General features: G+C 56.4%; 3 protein-coding genes across 6 annotated transcripts; 2 read left to right on the top strand and 1 right to left on the bottom strand.

Moving 5' to 3' along the window:
• The first annotated feature begins 1,073 nt into the window (after positions 1-1,073).
• On the top strand, positions 1,074-3,358 carry VKORC1 (vitamin K epoxide reductase complex subunit 1). Of its 2 annotated transcripts, XM_040260006.1 has the most exons (3): positions 1,074-1,314; positions 2,341-2,450; positions 2,913-3,358. In XM_040260006.1, exons 1-3 carry the CDS (start codon positions 1,142-1,144, stop codon positions 3,119-3,121), a joined length of 492 nt encoding a protein of 163 aa, XP_040115940.1. In that variant the 5' UTR covers positions 1,074-1,141; the 3' UTR covers positions 3,122-3,358. The 2 variants fall into 2 exon arrangements, with proteins under 2 accessions (XP_040115940.1, XP_040115947.1); XM_040260013.1 differs by lacking the exon at positions 2,341-2,450 and having other exon boundaries at positions 1,121-1,314; positions 2,913-3,018.
• A 105-nt stretch (positions 3,359-3,463) lies between these two features.
• On the top strand, positions 3,464-10,409 carry PRSS53 (serine protease 53). 2 transcript variants are annotated; one of them, XM_040259993.1, is made up of 13 exons: positions 3,464-3,601; positions 4,744-5,357; positions 5,588-5,656; positions 6,298-6,315; positions 6,422-6,584; positions 6,903-7,168; positions 7,306-7,460; positions 7,619-7,838; positions 8,621-8,771; positions 8,856-9,100; positions 9,186-9,325; positions 9,523-9,757; positions 10,057-10,409. In XM_040259993.1, the coding sequence occupies exons 2-13, from the start codon at positions 5,300-5,302 to the stop codon at positions 10,074-10,076; spliced, it is 1,740 nt and encodes a 579-aa protein (XP_040115927.1). In that variant the 5' UTR covers positions 3,464-3,601; positions 4,744-5,299; the 3' UTR covers positions 10,077-10,409. The 2 variants fall into 2 exon arrangements, with proteins under 2 accessions (XP_040115927.1, XP_040115919.1); XM_040259985.1 differs by lacking the exon at positions 3,464-3,601 and having other exon boundaries at positions 4,570-5,357; positions 7,276-7,460.
• Positions 10,329-19,973, bottom strand: ZNF646 (zinc finger protein 646). 2 transcript variants are annotated; one of them, XM_040259962.1, is made up of 3 exons: positions 19,495-19,973; positions 12,208-17,636; positions 10,329-10,936 (listed from the first exon to the last, which is right to left on the bottom strand). In XM_040259962.1, exons 2-3 carry the CDS (start codon positions 17,552-17,554, stop codon positions 10,815-10,817), a joined length of 5,469 nt encoding a protein of 1,822 aa, XP_040115896.1. In that variant the 5' UTR covers positions 17,555-17,636; positions 19,495-19,973; the 3' UTR covers positions 10,329-10,814. The 2 variants fall into 2 exon arrangements, with proteins under 2 accessions (XP_040115896.1, XP_040115888.1); XM_040259954.1 differs by lacking the exon at positions 19,495-19,973 and adding an exon at positions 19,020-19,291.
• Between the last annotated feature and the right edge of the window lie 4 nt (positions 19,974-19,977).

Raw genomic sequence — 19,977 nt, 5'->3', positions numbered from 1 at the left:
ACCAGTTATCAGAGGAGTATTGGAGGCAGGAGCTAGTTTATGTTGTGTTGGGCAGCAAGGAAAATGTAAGGAAGTAAATAAAGACAAAGTGTAAAATCTTCTGAAAAAAAAAAAAACCCACCAAAAACTTGATTGTAAAGTGATATTTATTGCAGCTTCTAAAATGAGGGGGGAAGTTCCAATGCAAATGGAAGGAAGGGGAGGTATAGGTGAGGTGTGTGAGTGTGTGTGCTCAGTCGTGTCCAGCTCTTTGTGACCTGTAGCCCGCTAGGCTCCTCTATCCATGGAATTTTCCAGGTAAGAATACTGGAACAGGCTGCCATTTCCTATTTCAGAGGATCTTCCCGACCCAGGGATGGAATCCGCGTCTCTTGCACCTCCTGCATCGGCAGGCAGATTGTTTACCACTGTGCCACCCGGAAAGCCTATCCCGGGTGAGATGGCTCATTAATAAATACTAGTGTGAAAGAGAGAGGTCAGCTAGCCCATCAAAGGCTTCGAATGGAGGGACTGTTAGGTTGATCTGGGCTCAGGTTTCGCCAGGTGGCGCCACAATAGAACAGAGGTTAGGATACTGTCCAGGATATGAAGCTGATGGAGCTGGAAATGTAGGAGAGAGACGTAGATATCGGCCAGCAAGAGGCGCTGGTGCAGCAGGAGTGAATGGCTGGGCAAACTAGGCGGATTGGAAGCTATGCTGTCAGATAATTTTAGGGAAAACGCTTGGTTCTTGATCAGATCGCAGTATGCCCTGGATTCCCTGATCCGCTGATCTCTAGTTCCAGGATTCTCCAAAGTTAAAACAGCCCGATTAATATAACTTGTAAAACTCCGGAGATTCCATTATCCTTGAGGCACTGCAGCCGCCCGGACTACAATTCCCATCATGCCTGGCAGGCCGTCAAATCCATAAATACCCATGTCCCTTAATCGGTATTCCAGTCCCAGCATTCCTCAACTGTTTTCCTACCGCGGCAGCACGCATGCCAAATCATAGGACCAACCAATTAGATCAGGGAGGGCGAGACCAGTAGGCCAATCGTTCAGTCAGAGGGGCGGGAGCAGGCGTGGTCAAATCCGGCCCCGCCCCTGCCCCGTGGAAGTTCGTTTCCGGCTAAGGCTTTGGGCAGGACCCGAAGATATGGGCACTACCTGGCGGAGTCCGGGGTGGGTGCGGCTCGCGCTCTGCCTCGCGGGCTTAGTGCTGTCTCTCTACGCGCTGCACGTGAAGGCGGCGCGCGCCCGGGACCGGGATTACCGCGCGCTCTGCGACGTGGGCACCGCCATCAGCTGTTCGCGCGTCTTCTCCTCCAGGTGCACGGGGAGTGGAGGGCTTGGGGGACCGCTGCACGTGGGAGCGGTGCATGGGGTCCAGGTGTGCATGGGGTCCAGGTATGCATGGCAGCCAGGCTGCCAGATCAATCGGGGGTTGGGGTTCCCGGGGAGCGGACGCGCGGCAGCAGGCTGCTCAAGGGATCGTTGCCTGGAGAAACGAGTGTGTCCGAGACAGGAGTGTGGGGCTAAGGGAACAGATAGTTCTGGGGACTGGGGTTATTCAAGGGAATGCATGTGAATCCTGAAGACAAGGTATAACAGTGACGGGCAGGACACAGGGAGATAGGGTCGAGTGTAGGAACTGATTATGGTCTTAAGGATGGGCGTGCCTGGCGACAAGGTGGCCAGGTCTGGTTTTGCTTGAGGATACAGGGTTTGTGGGATGACCTGAGACAGAAGAGGGGAGAGGGTGGCGGGGGCGCTGGAGATTTAAGGGTCCAAGGCAGAGAGATTCTGTCCTGGTTTCCCAGTCTCTGGTAAATAAGATGAAGGGTTATACGCACCTTACCATCCTAGGATTTATTGAGTCTAGGATGAAAAGAAGAGCCTATGGGAGAGCCATGGCCCGGCCTGACCTGGGGATGGGGGAGGACAGGCAGTGACATGGAATCCTGCCTTGGCCAAAGAAAGGCTATGCTCAGAGGTCACTGACCCTTGGACGCATGTAGGGGTTGGGGGATGGATGAGATGGGGAAGGACAGCCCGGCTGGCTTCTTGGAAATAACCCAGGATAGGGCTCAGGGCACTGGATTGACACTCCTAACTTAGGCCCTCCCCTCCACCAGGTGTGGGCTTCCCTGGTAGCTCAGACGGTAAAGCGTCTGCCTACAATCCGGGAGACCCGGTTTCCATCCCTGGGTCGGGAAGATCCCCTGGAGAAGGAAATGGCAACTCACTCCAGTATTCATGCCTGGAAAATCCCTTGGACTGAGGAGCCTGGTGGGCTATAGTCCATGGGGAAGCAGAGTCAGACACGACTGAGCGACTTCACTTCACTTCCACCAGGTGGGGCCGTGGCTTTGGACTGGTGGAACACGTGCTGGGCAAAGACAGCGTCCTCAATCAATCCAACAGCATATTTGGTTGCATCTTCTACACACTGCAGTTGTTGTTAGGTGAGTGGCCTCACCCTCTCGTGACAGCCCCCTTCCCCTCTTGGCCAGCTCAGCCGGAACTCTTGCAGTCTTGGTGACCCAGACATCTGATGGCCAACTAACTGCACATCACTGAGCACCAAGGAGGTGGGAACTTACAAGGAGTCTTTACTGTCAGAACCAGAGGGCCCTTAGAGACTTCCCAGGAGCCCGGTTTTCTAGAAAAGACTCCTTTCTTGGGGAAACCCAAGGGTTGCTGTCTCTCATCTCACGTAGAGCTCAGCAGGAAAATTCACTATTTTGGTCCCAGGGATTGTTGAACACGTAGGAGAACCAGGGTCGTGGTGGGGCCTGTCTGACCTGCTCATTTTAGAGGCTCTTTCCTCAATAGCCCCTGCTGTCTGGGCGGCACCATGGAGTCATGGCATGTTCTAGTAGTGGCTAGTTCCCAGAGCCTACACCTGCCCCTTTTCTGCTTTACAGGCTGCCTGCAGGGCCGCTGGGCCTCTGTTCTACTGAGGTTGAGTTCCTTGGTGTCTCTAGCTGGTTCTGTGTACCTGGCCTGGATCCTGTTCTTCGTGCTGTATGATTTCTGCATCGTTTGCATCACTACTTATGCCATCAATGTGGGCCTGACGGTGCTCAGTTTCCGGGAGGTCCAGGGACCCCAGGGCAAGGTCAAGGGGCACTGAGCCCTCACCCCAAGCCAGAGTGACCTTTGCCCAAGAAGGCCACGTCTGGGTCCTTGGAAGAGTCTGCAAGTTGCCCCTGCCATACTCCCACATAGGACAAAGGACCAAACATGCCACACTGTTTGCCCTACCTTAGTGCCTCTGTTTCTGTCCCCAAAGGCTGATTTCCAAAGCTCCTGCTGTTGCTCCAGGAGGGAAGGTTTGGAGCAATAAAATTTCTTATTTAAATTGGCCAAATCTAAGCCATCTGTCTGCCAGGGACCTTAGTATTGGGCTTCCCCTGATCTTTCCTCCTCTGGGACTGGAAGATATGAGTCAGAGGGAGAGTGGAGGGCCCGCCTGGGAAGGGTGGTTAGTCCCTTCTCCAGTATGTGGAGTCAGCAAAACCTGGGGCGCCATCAGCCCCCACCCCCAGGAAACAGGCTGGCAGCTTGTGCCTGCTACCCACAGAAGCCAGGCCTCATCTTCTTGGGCAGCCAGGTATGTACTTGCAAGGGCGAGCTGACTTTCTGGTTCTGTGCAGACGTGCCTGGAAGTTCTTCCTGTAGTCTAACCTTAACCCCTCCAGCTCCCTTTTCTACCACTAGAAGCCAGTCTTGATAGCCCTGGAACGACACGGACAGGCTGTGTTTTTGTTTTGTTTTTCCTAATGTATACTAAGTACTTATCCACATGCAAAGCACTGTTTAAGAACATGACATCTGTCTACTCATTTAATCCCTATAGCAATTGTATGAGGTAGGTATTATTACAGTCATCCCTTGGTATCCATAGGAGATTAGTTCCAAGACCCACCCTACTTCCCAAACCAAAATCCAAGGATGCTCAAGTTCCTTATATTAAATGGCATAGGGAATTCCCTGGTAGTCTAGTGGTTAGGACTCCACGCCTTCACTGCTGTGGGGCAGGGTTCAATCTCTAGTCAGGGAACTAACTAAGATCCAACAAGCCATACAGTACACCAAAAAAATAAATGGTGTAGTATTTGCACATAACATATACACATCTTCCCATATACTTTTAAGTCATCTCTAGATTACTTATAAATAGTTGTAAATAAAATGTAAATGCTAGGTAACTAGTTACTAGCAAGCAGTGAACTCAAGTTATGTTTTTTGGAACTTTTCTGGATTTTTTTTTTTTTTTTGATCTGCAGTTGGTTGACTCTGCAGATGTGGAATCTGTGGATACAGAGAGTTGACTGTATGTCTTGAAGAGGAGACTTGAAGTTAGAGAGACTAAGTAATTTGCCTAAGATTTGAATCTAACAGGGCCATATAGCTCCAGTGTCTGTGTTCTTAACCCAAGCCACAGCTGCCTCTTGAGTTGGGGTCATGGTTCCTGAAGAGTCTGGGCAGGTCTGAGTTAGAAGTCAGAAAGAGAAAAAGGATGCACCCTGAATATTCTTGCCTCCTGATTGAGTTTTCCGAAATCCAAGGATGCTCAAGCCCCTTGAATGTTGTAGGGAATTCCCTGGTGGTCCAGTGGTTAGGACTCCACATCTTCACTGCCATGGGCCAGGGTTCGATCCTTGGTTGGGGAGGGAAGATCCCACAAGCTGCACAATGCAGCCAAAAAATTTAAATGGTGGGGGAGGTGCACCCCACATAACCGTTTCCCAGGAAGGTAGCAGAAAGGCATTGAGATTTGCTAGCTTCAGCCAGCAAGAAGCAGAGAGTTTGGCCTCTTGACACCCAAACTGGCACAAACTGCCTCTGAAGCAAGATGGGAGAAGGTATGTGAAACCCACTTGGACCCAGCCCTGGGAGAAAGGTGGGAAAGGCCTGCCAACCGTGCTCTTCACCTGTACCAGGTTCCCTGCTGGTAGCAAGTTCACTCTGCCAGGCTGCGGTAAAGGCATTTTTACATCCAACAGCTCTGAGCTTTTCAGACAAGGCATGAGGAGCTAACTGTCCAAAGTCATTCACGTGTTAGGGGGATCTGGGATGTGAACCCAGGCAGCGAGGCCACGGCTGAGGCCCAGGGAGAGGTGCTGAATAGCCCAGGGTCACACAGCCACAGCACCAGAGCTAGAAACTGCTGGCCCCCTTCCAGCCCAGCAAAAGCAATGACACCTGACTCCTAGCAAATTGGGGGTGGGGCAGAGGTGGAGCTAGGGAGACCCAGGTGGCCTCTCTTGAGAACCAGAGCACAGGCGGCAGATTGACCTGGGGCAGCATGAAGCAGAGCTGGGGACTGAAGCTGTTCATCCTGGGAGCCGTGGTCCTCACAGAGGGTGAGTCACCCAGGTTTGGGTGGGGGGGTTACGGTGATGGTTTAGGGGCTGTCCTCTGCCGGAGCAGCCCCTGAAGCTGGGTGTGTGGGAGGGAGCCTGCCAAGGGGGGCTGACAGTCAGCCTGTGGCAAGGTAACTGTGTCCGGGTGTGTGTTGGGGGGGAGGTGTATGTGGCCGCCTGTGTCCAAATGGGTGTGATTTCCTTGGACTGGATTATATCTGTGTCTGCAGGAACTGTCATTATGCCTGTGTGTGTACCCTGTGCCCTCACTGGCCTCTCTCCTTCCACAATGGCTTTAGGCAAGTTCTGGGGCCTTTTGGTCTCAGTCTCCCCTTCTTTACATACATCCTGTCTCTCCCATGTTCAATGGGTGTGTTTATGTGTGCCTGTGATGGGGAAGACGCAGGGCAGGGAAACCTTTGGTAGAGTCTCTTTCTAAAAAGACGAGGGAGGCCAAGTCGTCGCAAGAGGGGTGGGGTGAGTCTCAACTCTTGATGCCCTCCCCAACTTGGACATGACGCAGGCCTCTAATCCTTCCTCTTAGGCCTCCACAGCCCAGGGCACAATTAAGCTAATGCTCTCCACAGGCACAGGCTGCTCCCTGACTCAGCGGTGGGGGCAGGAGTTGGGGGTTCTGAAGCCTGGAGGAGGGTTGGCCTGGTCCCAAGCTGAACCCCAGGTCCTGCCACTCAGTGCCCAGGAGTGCTGAGCACAGCTGAGAGAAGAGAATTAATGACTGAGTGTACACTCTGAATAGCTTCCAATAAAAGCTGTTTCTTGACCTCATATAAATATTTTCATTCTGGGAGGGGCTGGTGAGGTAGCCACAGACAGTCATAGCAAGGACCCAGGCCAGTCCCCCGCAAACCTGTCCCCTCCGCCAAGGCTGGGCTGGGCAGGTCCCCTCCCCCAAGGCTCACCTGCGTCTCTCTCTTCGCAGGTCTTCAAGCTCAGCGTGGTAAGTTCTGGGGTTGTGGGGCCTGGGCCTTACTTGGGTCTGGGTCGTGCTGGGGGTGAGGGCAGGCCAGGGCCCTGCTATCAGCCTGATTCCTGCCTCTCCACAGCATGTGGGCAGCGAGGCCCTGGTCCCCCTGAGCCTCAGGAGGGCAACACAGTGCCTGGCGAGTGGCCATGGCAGGCCAGCGTGAGGAGGCAGGGCATCCACATCTGCAGTGGGTCCCTGGTGGCGGACAGCTGGGTCCTCACTGCAGCCCACTGCTTTGAAAAGTGAGTCATGGCTGCAGTCAAAAGATTTCTGGCTTTGGGGTGGGTGATTTGTCCCCAAGCCCTGCAAGACTGAGCCCTGCCCCTAGAATACCAACCTACCATTTATTTAAAACGTGCCACATGCCAGGAACACACTATCAAGTTAATGTCAAACTTTCGTGGTAGAAGTCTTACAAGTGTGACAGCTGAGGCTGGGAGAAGGATGGCCCTTGTTCAAAAGTACAGTTCTGTCCATCTGTCACCTCCTTGTGCTATCTCCTATGGTGTCAATGTCTCTTGGCACTCAGTGTTTGGGTCTGTCCCCTCTCCCCCTTCCAGGGAGGCAATGACAGAACTGAACTCCTGGTCAGTTGTCCTGGGTTCTCTGCAGCATGAAGGTCCGAGCCCAGGGGCTGAGGAGGTGGGGGTGACAGCTCTGCAGCTGCCCAGGGCCTACAACCACTACAGCCAGGGCTCAGACCTGGCCCTGCTCCGACTAGCCCACCCCATAGCCCACACACCCCTCTGCTTGCCCCGACCTGCCCATCGCTTCCCCTTTGGGACTTCCTGCTGGGCCACTGGCTGGGATCAGGACACCAATGATGGTAAGTGCTAGCCTGAAGCCCAGAGAGGTACTTGGCTTGCCCAAGGTCACACAACCTCAGCTGCTAACTGTTCCCATTCCCGGGCTCCCTTGCTCCTCTGGGCCCAGACTTCGGCCCCAACCCCCTCTTTTTGCTAGGTCCCAGGACCCTACGGAATCTGCGCCTGCGTCTAATCAGCCGCCCCACGTGTAACTGTCTCTACAACCGCCTGCACCAGCGGTCACTGGCCAGTCCAGCCCGGCCTGGGATGCTGTGTGGGGGTCCCCAGCCTGGGATGCAGGGGCCCTGTCAGGTCTGAGGAGGAGGACAGGGGAAGGGAACAGAAGGGAAGAGGGCCTGCCATAGGCTAGACACTCAATCCACAGGGATGGATGGAAGGGTGGCCCATGGAGGGTGTCCACCGAGGGTTGGGGCTCAGATGTCTGTTTCTGACAACACTGCCCGCTCCAGGGAGATTCCGGGGGTCCCGTGCTGTGCCGCGAACCCGACGGACACTGGGTTCAAGCTGGGATCATCAGTTTTGCATCAAGCTGTGCCCGGGAAGATACTCCTGTGCTGCTGACCGATATGGCTGCTCACAGCTCCTGGCTGCAAGCTCGAGCTCAGGGGGCAGCCTTCCTAACCCAGAATCCAGAGACCCCGGAGATCAGTGATGAGGACAGCTGTGTAGGTATGAGCAGTGGGTGTCAGGAGTGGGATGCGGGGGAACCTCCCCCTGGGCTGCATGAGGACTTCTGGGCAGCAGGTGAGAGCCACAGCGGAATAAATTTCAGTTCAGAATAGAAAACTGATTAACAAGGCATCCACACACTGCCACGGGCTAACAAGGGGATTTAAAGGACCCTTTCAGACCAGGATGGGAATAGCTCCATTTATGGCTGAGAGACATTTCCGAACTTTATGCATTTGGATTCAGGTAAGAAGAGGAATTGCTGGTACCTGGCTGAAGGTCTGGGGGGTAAGATGCAAATTTCCAAGCAGGGACTCCACAAGATTGGAGAGGGCAGGGTTCCTACTCAGTGGGGCGTAAATTCTGGCATTAAGTGACTAACACGCTAATGGCATGCAAATAATTCCTGGGACGGAAGCTCTATCTTGATGGTAAGAGAAGCATCAGTGAGCCAGGAGTTCTGGGGCCATTCCAAGCCCAGAGGGGTGCAGACAGGCGGGGTAGAGGAATGATGAGCAGGCCACTCCCATGATGCTGGACCATCAGGGTTAAAAGCTTAGGCCCTGCGTTTTGAATCCCAAATTGGCTACTTGCCTGTGGTTACTGAGCTAGAAAGTCACTGAACTTCTGGAATGTTGGTTACTTCAGTAATGAAAATAACAAAGATTCAGCTTAAAAGGATAATGTGAGGATATTCGATAGCACACGGGAAGCTCTTAGCGCAGGGCCTGGCATGAAGTGAGCATTTAGAGAGGGCAGATGATGTAATGTATCTGTTTCAGCCTGTGGATCTCTGAGGAGAGAAGGCCCTCAGGCAGGAGCTCCCTCCCCATGGCCCTGGGACGCCAGGCTGAAGCACCAAGGGAAGCTGGCTTGCGGCGGAGCCCTGGTGTCAGAGGAGGTGGTGCTGACTGCTGCCCATTGCTTCATTGGGTGAGCCCTGATTCCTTCGCCCTTGTGCCCCAGCTTCTGATGGTGGCTCTGCCACCCAGTGCTGTCAATGCCGTCCTTGCACAGGCGCCAGACCCCAGAGGAATGGACGGTAGGCCTGGGGGTCGGACCAGAGGAGTCGGGCCTGAAGCAAGTCATCCTGCATGGGGCATATACCCACCCAGAGGGAGGCTATGATGTGGCCCTCCTGCTGTTGGCCCAGCCTGTAACCCTGGGCCCCAGCCTGCGGCCCCTCTGCCTGCCCTACTCGGACCACCGCCTGCCTGATGGGGAACGCGGCTGGGTCCTAGGGCTGGCCCGCCAAGGAGCAGGTGTGTGGACAGGGGAGGGCTCCCAGAGCTGGGCATACAGCCTGGAGGCTGAGGTAGCAGCTGGGTCTTCTCCCTCGCCCTGCAGACACCAGCTCCCCTCAGACAGTGCCTGTGACCCTCCTGGGGCCCAGGGCCTGTAGCCGCCTGCACGCAGCCCTCGGGAGCAACAGCATTCTGCCGGGGATGGTGTGTACCAGTGTTGTGGGCGAACCGCCCAGCTGTGAGGTGAGCCCCATCCCCCTAACATCACCCCAGACCCCTGGCCCTCCCACTCACAGCCTGACCTCTCACCTGTAACTCAGCCTTTCTGCCAACTGGCTCCCAAAGAGCCAGACCCCCAGCCCCAGCCCCTCCTGCCCCATGCAGCCGCCTAGGGAGAAGAGAAGTCAAAATCCAGTGTCCCCTGACCTGACCCCTTTCAGGGCCTGTCGGGGGCACCGCTGGTGCACGAAGTGAGGGGCACATGGTTCCTGGCTGGGCTGCACAGCTTCGGAGATGCCTGCCAAGGCCCCGCAAGACCTGCCGTCTTTGCGGCACTCCCCACCTATGAGAACTGGGTCAGCAGTTTGGACTGGCAGGTCTACTTCGCTGAGGAGCCTGAGCCTGAGCCCGAGCCCGAGCCCGAGCCCGAGCCCGGAAGCTGCGCGGCTAACATGAGTACGTGGCCCTGGGGCCTCCTGCCAACACCTGCCTCCACAGACCCCTCGTCAGCCAGCCTGGGGCCATCTGTCCCCAGCCACCTCCAGCTGCGGCAGGTGGAGCTGTGGACGGAGTCGTGGGGATTCAAGTACTGGCTCTTGTCATTGACTGGTTAGGAGCACACCTCTTAACCTGTGCAACCTTCACTTTTCAAATCTGTCATAGGAGCTCAGGGGCACCTCGTTCCTCTTCCTTTGAGGGAGGGAGGGAAGCTGTGAGCTCGAGACCAACCCTACCCTCCTTCCTCTCCCTGACAGGCCAGCCAGCCAACTGTTGACAGGTGGCTCTGGGACGCTGCAGTCACAGCAAGGCAACTCCCACGGAATTGCCTCTCTCCCATCCAGCCCCCCGCCTTTCCCAGGCAGGTCCAACAGCGCAAAGGGCTCTGGGAAGGAACTTGCCCTGAAAGCTCCACCCTGCAGGACAGGGAGATGTCGCCCGTGGATGCCCCCCACCCAGCTCTGCGGTCCAACGCAGGCGTCCCGAGCTTTTCCTATTCATCCCTTCAGATTCAATGACACCACCCAAGTACTTTGAAAATTTCTTTTTTTGGGGGGAGCAATTTTCCTGTTTTTTTAAACTTAAATAAATTGTTACAAAATAGACTTTAGAAAATAAGTTACAAATTGTAGTAAAAGGCTCCCCATCCACAGGCAACATTTCCACCTGTGGGGGCGCTCTTTGAATCTGCCTCTCCCTGGTGTTGGAATCTGGCTGGTAAGGGTGGCCCAGCATTGTGGCCAAGCCGGGAACTGGGTTTCTTGGTGGGGCTGGTCATAGCAAAGAACCTGGTGACAAAAGCTGAGGCAAAGGAGGTCCCTCAAGGACAGGACAGAAGGAACATCTCACCCCCTCCTTGGGAAAGAAGCCAGATCTGGGTCCTCTTCAAAGGAGGAGAGGAGAAAAAGAGCTGGGGACGCCCAAACTACTCCTGAGCAAAACAAGATCAAGCCTTTCCCTGCAACTCGCCCTGACCCCCCCCCACCCCATATTCTGATCTTTGGAGACTGGAACTTCAGAGGGAGAAGCTGAGGTCTGTAGGCCACTGGGGTGAAGGGTCCAGGAGTGGGGCCGTGGGGATGGGTGGAGGCGGCAATGACAAGTCCCCTCTGCCCGCCGCTGGTGCCTTTGGGGTTCCTGGGGAGAGAGAGAGGAGGTGACAGGGGCAAACCCCACACAGCATGTACCCTGCTCCCTACCCCGCAGGCCATACCCCACAGTCCTGTATGCGAATTCCCAATTATTTTCCCAGACCTGGCTAATTAGCTCCTTGCTCATTCCCTTGGGGTCACAAGAAATCTTTTATCCTAAAAGCCACCTTGTCAGCACTCTCAGGGGAATCTCACTGCTGTTCCCACCTGCCCTGATGATCCCTGGTCAAGGGGATCATCCACTTTCTCAGGGACACCGACGCACTAGACGGAAGGCGTCTTGGGATCAGGGCTACAGGCTCCTAGAGGAGGTGGAGAGTGAGCCTGCGCCTTGCAGAGAGAACCGGCCCTCCCATTCCTCCACAAGTCTGGGCGGAGGTGACTTTCCATGAAGATTCCCCTGATAAAGAGGACTGGAGATAGGGGCTAATGACTGTTGTTGCCACAGCTGGGCCTGGCTTCAAAGAAACAATTATCTGTGACTCAGTCCTCCAGTTAAAGGTGTGCTGGCGGGGAGGGGGGTGTGCAGGTGGAAAGGGTGGTTTGGTTGGATCCCAAAAAGGAAATGCACAGCACAGAGAGGAGGATGAATAAAGGGAAGAGACGCGGACCAACAGGGGTGGACAAGGGCCAAGGGTCCAGTTTCCAAGAAAAGAGGGGGAGTAGAGACAAGATACGGGGAAAGGGACAGGGCGCTGAGTGCCAACAAGTGACCTGGTTTCCCCGAATAAGTTGGCATGGAAGCCACAAAGCAGTCCAGTTTGGGGGTGCCTCCTATGCCCCCTTCCTCATTTCCAGGATCCTGGCCTACTCTAAGAGCAGAATTGAGATCATCTTTTTCTCTGGAAATCATTACTTAACTGGCTGGATCAGAAGGGTTTCCAAAGGTGTCTATAATAGCCAGATGGTAGCTGGCTACCCGTCCTCCCCAAACAGAAAGACCATTCCTCTTTGGCTCCGGTACAGCAGGGGAGCCCCAGCAGTTGCCTTGGCTCCGACCCTGCCACCCCCTCACTGCACCAACACTGGATGCTCCCTATATACCTGACGCAAGGGGTCAGATCTCAGCCACTCAAAAGGCAGAATCCTCGACCTAGCTTTCTCCTTATCCCAGCCTGAGCCGCCTCCTGGAATCCCCATGATCCTCGCACTCCTTGCTTTCCTGCCCACCATGGGGCCAGTGTTTACCCTCTACTGTGTGCCCACCTCCTCCAAGACCCTTCAGCCCTCTGCCCAAGCCTGCTGGTGCCCCCGTACCAGAGCTGGCCACCGTCCACTCTTCCTGGTGCTGCTGCTCGTGCTGCAGGAAGCTGATTCGACGGCGGAAATGGCGCGGACAGTGGGGGCAGGAGAAGGGCCCCTCCCGGGGCGCATGGACCCGCCCATGGCCCTCCAGCCGGGCCGCTGTCCGAAAGGCCTTGCCACAGATGCTGCAGCGATGGCGCTTGGGGTCCGTGTGGGTCCTGCCATGGTTCTTAAGGGACAGCAGGTTGGGAAGAAGTTTGGGACAGAGGGAGCAGGGGTAGAGTCCCGTAGTGTGAGCCTTCTGGTGGTTCAACAGGCTACCGGCATGGCGATAGGAACGCCCACACTGGGCACAGCGGAAGGGCCGCTCCTCATGCACAGCCACCAAGGACTCAACACCCTGGCCTCCATTAGCTCTCCCCACAGTCTCACCTGGGGCCCTGGGGGGTTCTGATGGGGCTTTCCCTTGACCAGGGAGTTCCACCTCCTCCTCCTCAGCCCCTGCTTTGGGGCTTCTGGCCTCCACCTGGGGTGACAACTGACTGAGGCCCCTGGCATGAGTCTGCAGGTGGCTGGCAAGTTCATGGTGGGACTCAAAGGCCTCACTACAGTCAGGGCAGGAGGAGGTCTGGGCAGCTATGTGGTTGCGGCTGTGGCTCTTAGTGGCCTCAGGATTCAAGAACTCTTTGGAGCAGAGCAGACAATAGTGACGGTCAGTCTTGTGGGTGCTGTGGTGGTTCGAGGGGCCCTCTGACTGGCAGATCTTGCCACAATGGCTGCAGGAAAAGGAGTGGCTCTCTGGCTGGGGCTGAGGGCCACAGTCTCCACTGTCCCAGCTGTCCACTGGAGTCAGACTAGGTCCATTGGGCTGGGTGTTGCCAAGGGGACAAGGACTTCTGGGGACACTGTCCCCGGACTCATCTTCTGGCTTGGTCAGTACATGACCCTCAGGAACCCAATCTCCATCATGATTCACCGGTCCCCGGTCTCCTCGCCACTCATCTGCTTCCCCCATGCCCCAGGATGCTGGCTCTGTGGCTTCTAAACCCTCTGCCCTGATGGGGCTCTGACTTGGCTCTGCTGGCCTTGTGGCTCCATCCTCCAGCTGAGGTCCCGACTCAGTACCACCCGATCTGTCCTCCAGTCCCTGGTCATCAGCCAGGTTCCCCTGACCACCCTCTGTGCCATCTGGGCCTCCCTGACTACCTCTGGTCTCTTCCTCGTGCTCTCGCAGGTGCCGTTCCAGGGACCCTCGGCCAGGGAAGCCCCTACCACAGAGGGCGCAGCGCACAGCTGCCCGCCGGGACAGCCCGGCCCGCCGCCGCCGGCTCTCAGAGTGTAGCCTCTGGTGGTCCCTCAGGGCCATGCGGTTGGAGTAGGTCTTGGGGCAGGTGGGACAGCTGTACTGGCCTGTCTCATGGCTGCGCCGGTGGTTCAGGAGGCTGCCCGCGTGGCGGTAGGTCCGCCCGCACTGCCCGCAGCGAAAGGGCCGATCTTCCAGGGACAGCTTGCGGGAGCCCCCACCCCCACTGCGCTCCAGGTGGACCCGCTGGTGGCTGGCCAGCTGCTTCCGCAGGCGGAAGGCCTTCCCGCACTCGGCACAGCGGAAACGCCGGGGATCTGCGTGGATGCGCCGGTGGTTCTTGAGGGACATGAGGTTGGAGAAGCCTTTGGAGCATGCCTGGCAGCCGAAGTGGCCGGTCTGGTGGCTCTGCCGGTGATTGATGAGGCTGCCAGCGTGCTTGTAGGAGCGGCCGCACACCTCACAGCTGAAAGGCCGCTCAGAGCTGGCTTCAGTCTGGCAGCCCTTCTCCGCCGTCTCCAACCTTGGCTCCATCTCCTCCCCCTTCACAGTCGTCTCCTCCCCCTTCACAGTCGTCTCCTCCCAGGCCTCCTCTTTCACTCTTGCCCCCTCCTCCAGGGGCTCCACTTTAAGTTCTTTCTGGAACCTCTCCACTTCAGCCTGCTCAAGGCCCTCCTCTGCCACAGTTTGGGCTTCACTGCTGCCTTTTGCCTCTGGGACGGGCCCCACCTGGGGCTCCGAGCCTTTGCAGCGCGGGTGGTTTCGCAGGTGATTGCGGTAGGCAGCCAGGTTGGGGTAGCAGCGGGAGCAGACTGGGCAGACAAAGTCCCCAGTCTGGTGGATCTTGCGGTGGTTCACCAGGCTGCCCCCATGCCGATAGGTCTTGCCGCACTGGTTGCAGCGGAAGGGGCGGGGCTGGGTCTCCAGAGAACTTTCCTCACCCTGCCGGCAAAGGCTGTCGGCAAGCGTGGCACCTACACCCTCACTGGGCTTTGTGTCCCCACCCTCTGCAGGGAGAGAGGTCACCGTGCCCTCAAAGACACCGTCTGCCACCACCACCGTGGCATCACCTGACTCTGCTGGGTGATGCATGAGACTGGGAACCTCATCAGTGGTGTTCCCGGAATTCCGGCTTTGGTGGTGACGCTCCAGGCTCCCCAGGTCATCATAGGTCTGACCGCAGCAGCCACAAATGTGGCCATACCCAGCACCATCCAGCGCTTCCACCTCCCGCTGCAGCTGATTCAGCAGCTCGGCTTCTGAGAGCTGCAGTGGGGGGCTGTGGGTGGAAATTGCCCCCGCAGCTCCTTCCTCCTCCCCCTCCTCTTCCGAGCCCTCAGTCATGCCAGAGTCATGAGCCTGGCGCCGGTGAAGCCTGTAGCCAGCCCGCCCGGGGAAGATCATGCCACAGAGGCAACAGAGGAAAGGCTGGGTTGAGACGGCCTCCCCAGGCCCGTGGTTCTGGAAGTGGCTGCGCAGGGCAGGCAGGGAGTCAAATTCCTTTGGGCAGAGGGAGCACTGATAGATGCCCGGTGGGTGGCAGGGCCGGTGGCTCAGCAGGCCAGTGGCGTGGGGGAAAGAATGTCCACAGTCAGAACACGTGTGGGAGACTTCAGCCGGCCAGGCAGCAGAGCTGGCAGAGCGGGAAGGAGAGCTGGGCTGGCCAGGGGCTGGTTTCTGGTCTTCCTCCACCCCAGAGAGGCCATCGCAGAAGCGAGTCCCATTGCTTTCCTCAGCTCCCGGGATGTCCACGTTATCAAGGAAACAGGCCTCCATCCTTTCCAGTCCTTCCTCGGCGCCTTGGCTCTCTTTATCACCCTGGAAACAGGCCTCATTCCTCTCAATCCCACAGTTGTCCCTTTTGGCTGCAGGCTGCAAACAGCCCCCACTGCTTTCCATACTGCCTTCGGCTCCACTCGGACTTGCCCTGGAAGAGTCTCGGGTACAGCCCAGGCCCTCACTGTCCGCTGGCTCCAGGGCCCAGTTCCCGTCTGATGGGGGTTTGGCTTCTCCCCCGCCGCCGGCACTGCCAGCCCGCCTCCGGTGCCGCCTGCTCCGCCGTCGACTGTGGCGACGCAAGTGGTTCTTCATGGCAGCCATGGTGTGGAAATGCTTGGCACAGGCCCCACAACTGAAGTCTCCCGTTTGGTGGGTCTGCCGGTGGTTGATAAGGCTGCCTGAGTGGCGATAGCTCTTGCCACAGTCTCGGCAAGCAAACACCCGAGGAGGTGACTCCCTGGCCTTGGTCCTGCTCTGTGCCCCTTCCCCATGGGTCCGCCTGTGATGTTCAAGGCTCTCAGAGTCTTCAAAGAGCATCCCACACACGCTACATATCTGTGGCGTGGTCCGATCTGTGGCTGGGGGGACAGCAGGGGCCCCCTCTTCATGTTTGCACCCAGGCCCTTGATCTGAAAGTAGAGTCGTCTCTGGCCCCGCTGGGTCAGGGGGGAGCTCTACTTTGAGGAGGCCAGGGGGGCCCTCGGGCTCTGGGCCTGTGCTGCGGCGAGCAGCCTTGCAGTGTACCCGCACGTGGTTGCGCAGGGCCATGAGGTTGGGGTACTTGCGGGGACAGAGAGAGCACTGATACTCTCCTGTCCGATGGCTGTGGCGGTGGTTCACCAGGCTCCCCCGGTGCCGGTAAGCCCGGCCGCACTCATTGCACTTATAGGGGCGGTGGTCTAGGGTGCTGGAGGGGGCCTCTGTTTCTTTGCCGGTGGACTCCGCCAGAGGCAGGGGAGCTGGCAGCACTGACGGCTGCCCATCCTCTCCAGCTCCTGGCCGGGGCCTGTGGTGGGCCCGCACATGGTTTTTGAGGGCAGCTGCATTGAACAGTTGCTTCGAACAGATGGAGCAGGGGTAGACACCTGTCTGGTGGCTCTTGCGATGGTTGATGAGGCTCCCAGCATGGCGGTAGGTACGGCCACAGTCCCCACAGCGGAAAGGCCGGTATTCCTCTAGGCCAGTGTCTTCCAGCTCCCCAGATGTGCTCAGCTCCCCTGAGCCGTTCAGTATGTGGGTCCCAGGGAGCTGGTCCTGGCCGCTCTCATCTGTGTGCCCATTGGTGGTGGGCATCCCTTTCTCTTCCCACGGCCGCTCCTGACTTTCACCCTCATGGGACTGCTGGTGTTCCAGCAGCTCTCGGGGGAGCCGGAAGGCACGGGGGCAGTGGGGACACTGGTAAGGCCGATACTGGGCATGGAGTCTGGAGTGATTCTTCAGAGCCATGAGATTAGAGAACTCCTTGAAGCAGATGGCACAAGGGTAGACACCCAGAGTGTGGCTCTGGCGGTGGTTGGTGAGGCTCCCAGCATGCTTGTAGGTCTTGCCACATTGACTGCATTTGTACCGCCGCTCCTCCTCAGCAGGAGGGGACTGGGTGGGCTCCTGGCCCCCGGTAAAATTCACTACTGATTCAGCCAGATATTGTTCCAAATTGCTAAGGAGACTGCTTGCTGGGGTGGGGAGTGGAGTGTCTCTGGCAGAATTGGTGGTGGGACCCCAGCCCTCTACACCCTCCTCAGGATCAGGCTGGCTTTCCCAGCCTTCTCTTTGTCTGGTGGGTGGACCTTCCCATGTGCCCAGAGTTGCCCTAGGGTCTGGCCCAGACTCACAGCCAGATGTCTCTTCAATATGTTTTTTCTGGTTTTCCCAGCCTTCCCCAGGGCCAAGCCTCTGGGCCCAGGAGTCAGTGGACACTGTCTCCCCCTGGAGGCATGGAGTGGCTTCCTTGGGGCGGGGAGGCCTGCGCCTCCGACGGCCTTCAGGAGCATGAGTCCTCATGTGGCTCTTGAGTGCCATGGGGTTGGTGAAGTCCTTGCCACAGGTGGTACAGGGGAAAAGGCCAGTCTCGTGGGTCCGGCGGTGATTGACCAAGCTCCCTGGGTGACGATAGCCCCGCCCACACTGCTGACAGCGGTAGGGCCGAGGGATGCTGTCAGCCTCACTGCCCTGGCTGGAAGATGGATGGAGCAGTTCTCGGTGCCGTGACAGTTCTGGGAGGCTAGGAAAGTGGCGCTGACAGTCAGAGCAGCTGAGTGAGGTGGGCGTGTCCTCCATGGGGCAGTGTGGCAGAAACCTGGAGGTTCAGGAAGAACAGGCAAATGGCAGCAGCATCTTCCTCTGATGGAGGGTCCAAGGCCTAGGAAAAGGGGGCAGTGGTCAGAAGGAAGGCCTGAATTAACTTTGCCTCTTGATTTTATATGAGCAACAAGTTCACCAGAGGTCACAGAGTTACCCCCAAGTGGCAATGCCCAGAGACCTGCTCTAAACTAGACCTGTTCCAGAAATACCATTTAAAATGTCTCTGAACACAGGTTCCCCAAATACGAAAGCTCTCCTAGGCCTAACTCATCTCTAGAAGTAGATATAAGGACACTAACATCTAAAGGATTGCATCCCATCTCTAATCACAAACCTTGCCTTCAGACCAAGACCCAAAAATCTTACCGTCCCTAACCCTCTGCTCTCTATAATTTTGAAACAACCAACCTATCTTATGTGACATCTTAAAAGGAAACTTGTACCTCTCCTAGGACCTTCAATAAGATAAGTCCAATCCTCCATCTTTCATCCCTCAGCTAAATAAAGTAGCTTAAAGGCACTGAAAGGGGGTTCTCTGGTGGCTCAGACAGTAAAGCATTTGCCTGCAATGCAGGAGACCCAGGTTCAATTCCTAGGTCAGTAAGATCCCTGGAAAAGGGAATGGCAACCCACTCCAGTATTCCTGCCTGGAGAATCCCATGCAGAGAAGTATGGTTGGCTATAGTCCATGGAGGCACAAAGTCGGACAAAACTGAGCAACTCTCATAGAGAGGCACTGAAAAAGCAGCCTCTTTCTCCAATAGACAGCCTAGGACCTGAGAAGTGAGGTTAGAAGCCTCCTACAGAGAAAGGGCTGATTTGTTCCCCCTTCTGCCCTATCCCTTTCAGGATCACAAAATCTCCTTTCTCAGAGACTCTCTTGGGTTCCCCAGGTTCCAAACCATCTTCCATCTTGGAAATTCCATCTCCTTTCTGGTACTTCGCCCCCTACCTTTTTCTTTCCCATTATTCATCACTTTTTTCTCTCCATTCCTTCTCATTTTTCCTTCTACCTTCTCTTTTAATATTGATGACAACAGCTACCCGTACTACCTAAGCATTACCATGTGCTAGGCCCTGTGCTAAATAAAGAAAATTCATTGTGTCACCTAATTCTCACAACTCATTGCAATGCCTCTATTATTCCAGTTGACACACGAGGAAGCCCATTCGCTCAAACTTCTTTCCAAAGCCCTTACTCCATAGCAGGCCCCCATGCCTCCTACATCACCTTGGCCTTCTCTGACTCGGACTCTTCCCCTCTCCGGGGGCCCCAATACAATTCCTATCTCCGACTTTAAACCTCCTTGCTGAACCTGCTCCCAGAACTCTCACTTCTCACAAAGCCCCTTCGCTCAAGAGTCTCCTCTCCGAATCAACTACCAAAGAGGTCCTCTCATTTCATTCATCTCCTCAGCCAGTTTTCTCTTAGGACCCCTACCTCACACCGGTGGCCCCTTCTCGTTCCCGCCGCGGGTGCGTCCGTTGGGGACCGCGAACGGGAGTGCGCCTGCGCAATGGGACCCTCACCCTAACTGCAGCCGCGCGCCCCAAAGGGTGATTGTGCGGGGGCTCTCGCGCTCCCACACACGCACACTCTGCAAGGGCTCAAGGAAGTGGAAGAGGAGGGAAAGAGGGAAAGGAGAGGGGGGAAAGGAAGGAGGTAGAGGAAAAAGGGCGCAGCTGGCACTAACCAGCCGTCTATCGCCCAGCTCCGCGGACACTTCCTATTGTTACTAGGAAACAGGAAGTGTCCTAGCCTCAAAAGCTTCCCCGCGAAACTTCCGCCTTAAAAATGCTTCTGTCCCGCCTCCAAGCAGCGGTTATACAAACACATTTCCGGTGTTAGAAGAGAAGCAACTAACGCGCGACTCCGACCCCGCCCACGTAGGTCAAAGAGCTCGTTCTGCACTAACCTTAGCCACACTTCCGGGAAGATCCGCTAAAATCGTTCCGGTGCATATTGACTGAGCGCAGAAGAGGGAGAAAAAGCGTTCTGCAGCCCTGACCTCAGTACTTGGGCGACACTTATCGTGGGGCTCCTTGAAAAATTTCTCAAGCCAGATGGAGGGAGCGTCACTTAATGCTTTCTATTAAGGGAAATGTTGTGGAATATAAGCGGATTTAGGTATTACAAATCTTGGGTATGGCCTTTCTGTCCTCCCACCTTCCAGTTCACGGTGATCTAGCGCCACGCTAGCAATAGTCGGTGCATCCTGTAAACCTATTCCCGTGTTCCTTGTCATTACCACCTAGAGAGACCCCTTGCAAGGTGTTTCTCCGCCACCTTCTCTTGGGGCTGCTCCGGTGAACTTTGTCTTCCTCCCTTGCCGGGAAAGCTCTCTCCCACTTCCGCTCGCCGGCCCCGCCTCCTATCCCTCCCCTTCTTCCCTCCCCCC

The sequence above is a fragment of the Oryx dammah genome, unplaced genomic scaffold, assembly GCF_014754425.2.
Source record: "Oryx dammah isolate SB20612 unplaced genomic scaffold, SCBI_Odam_1.1 HiC_scaffold_2, whole genome shotgun sequence".
In the NCBI taxonomy this organism is placed as follows: Eukaryota; Metazoa; Chordata; class Mammalia; order Artiodactyla; family Bovidae; genus Oryx; species Oryx dammah.
Note: the sequence above shows the minus strand (reverse complement) of the source record. Positions and strands in the feature narration are given on the sequence as shown.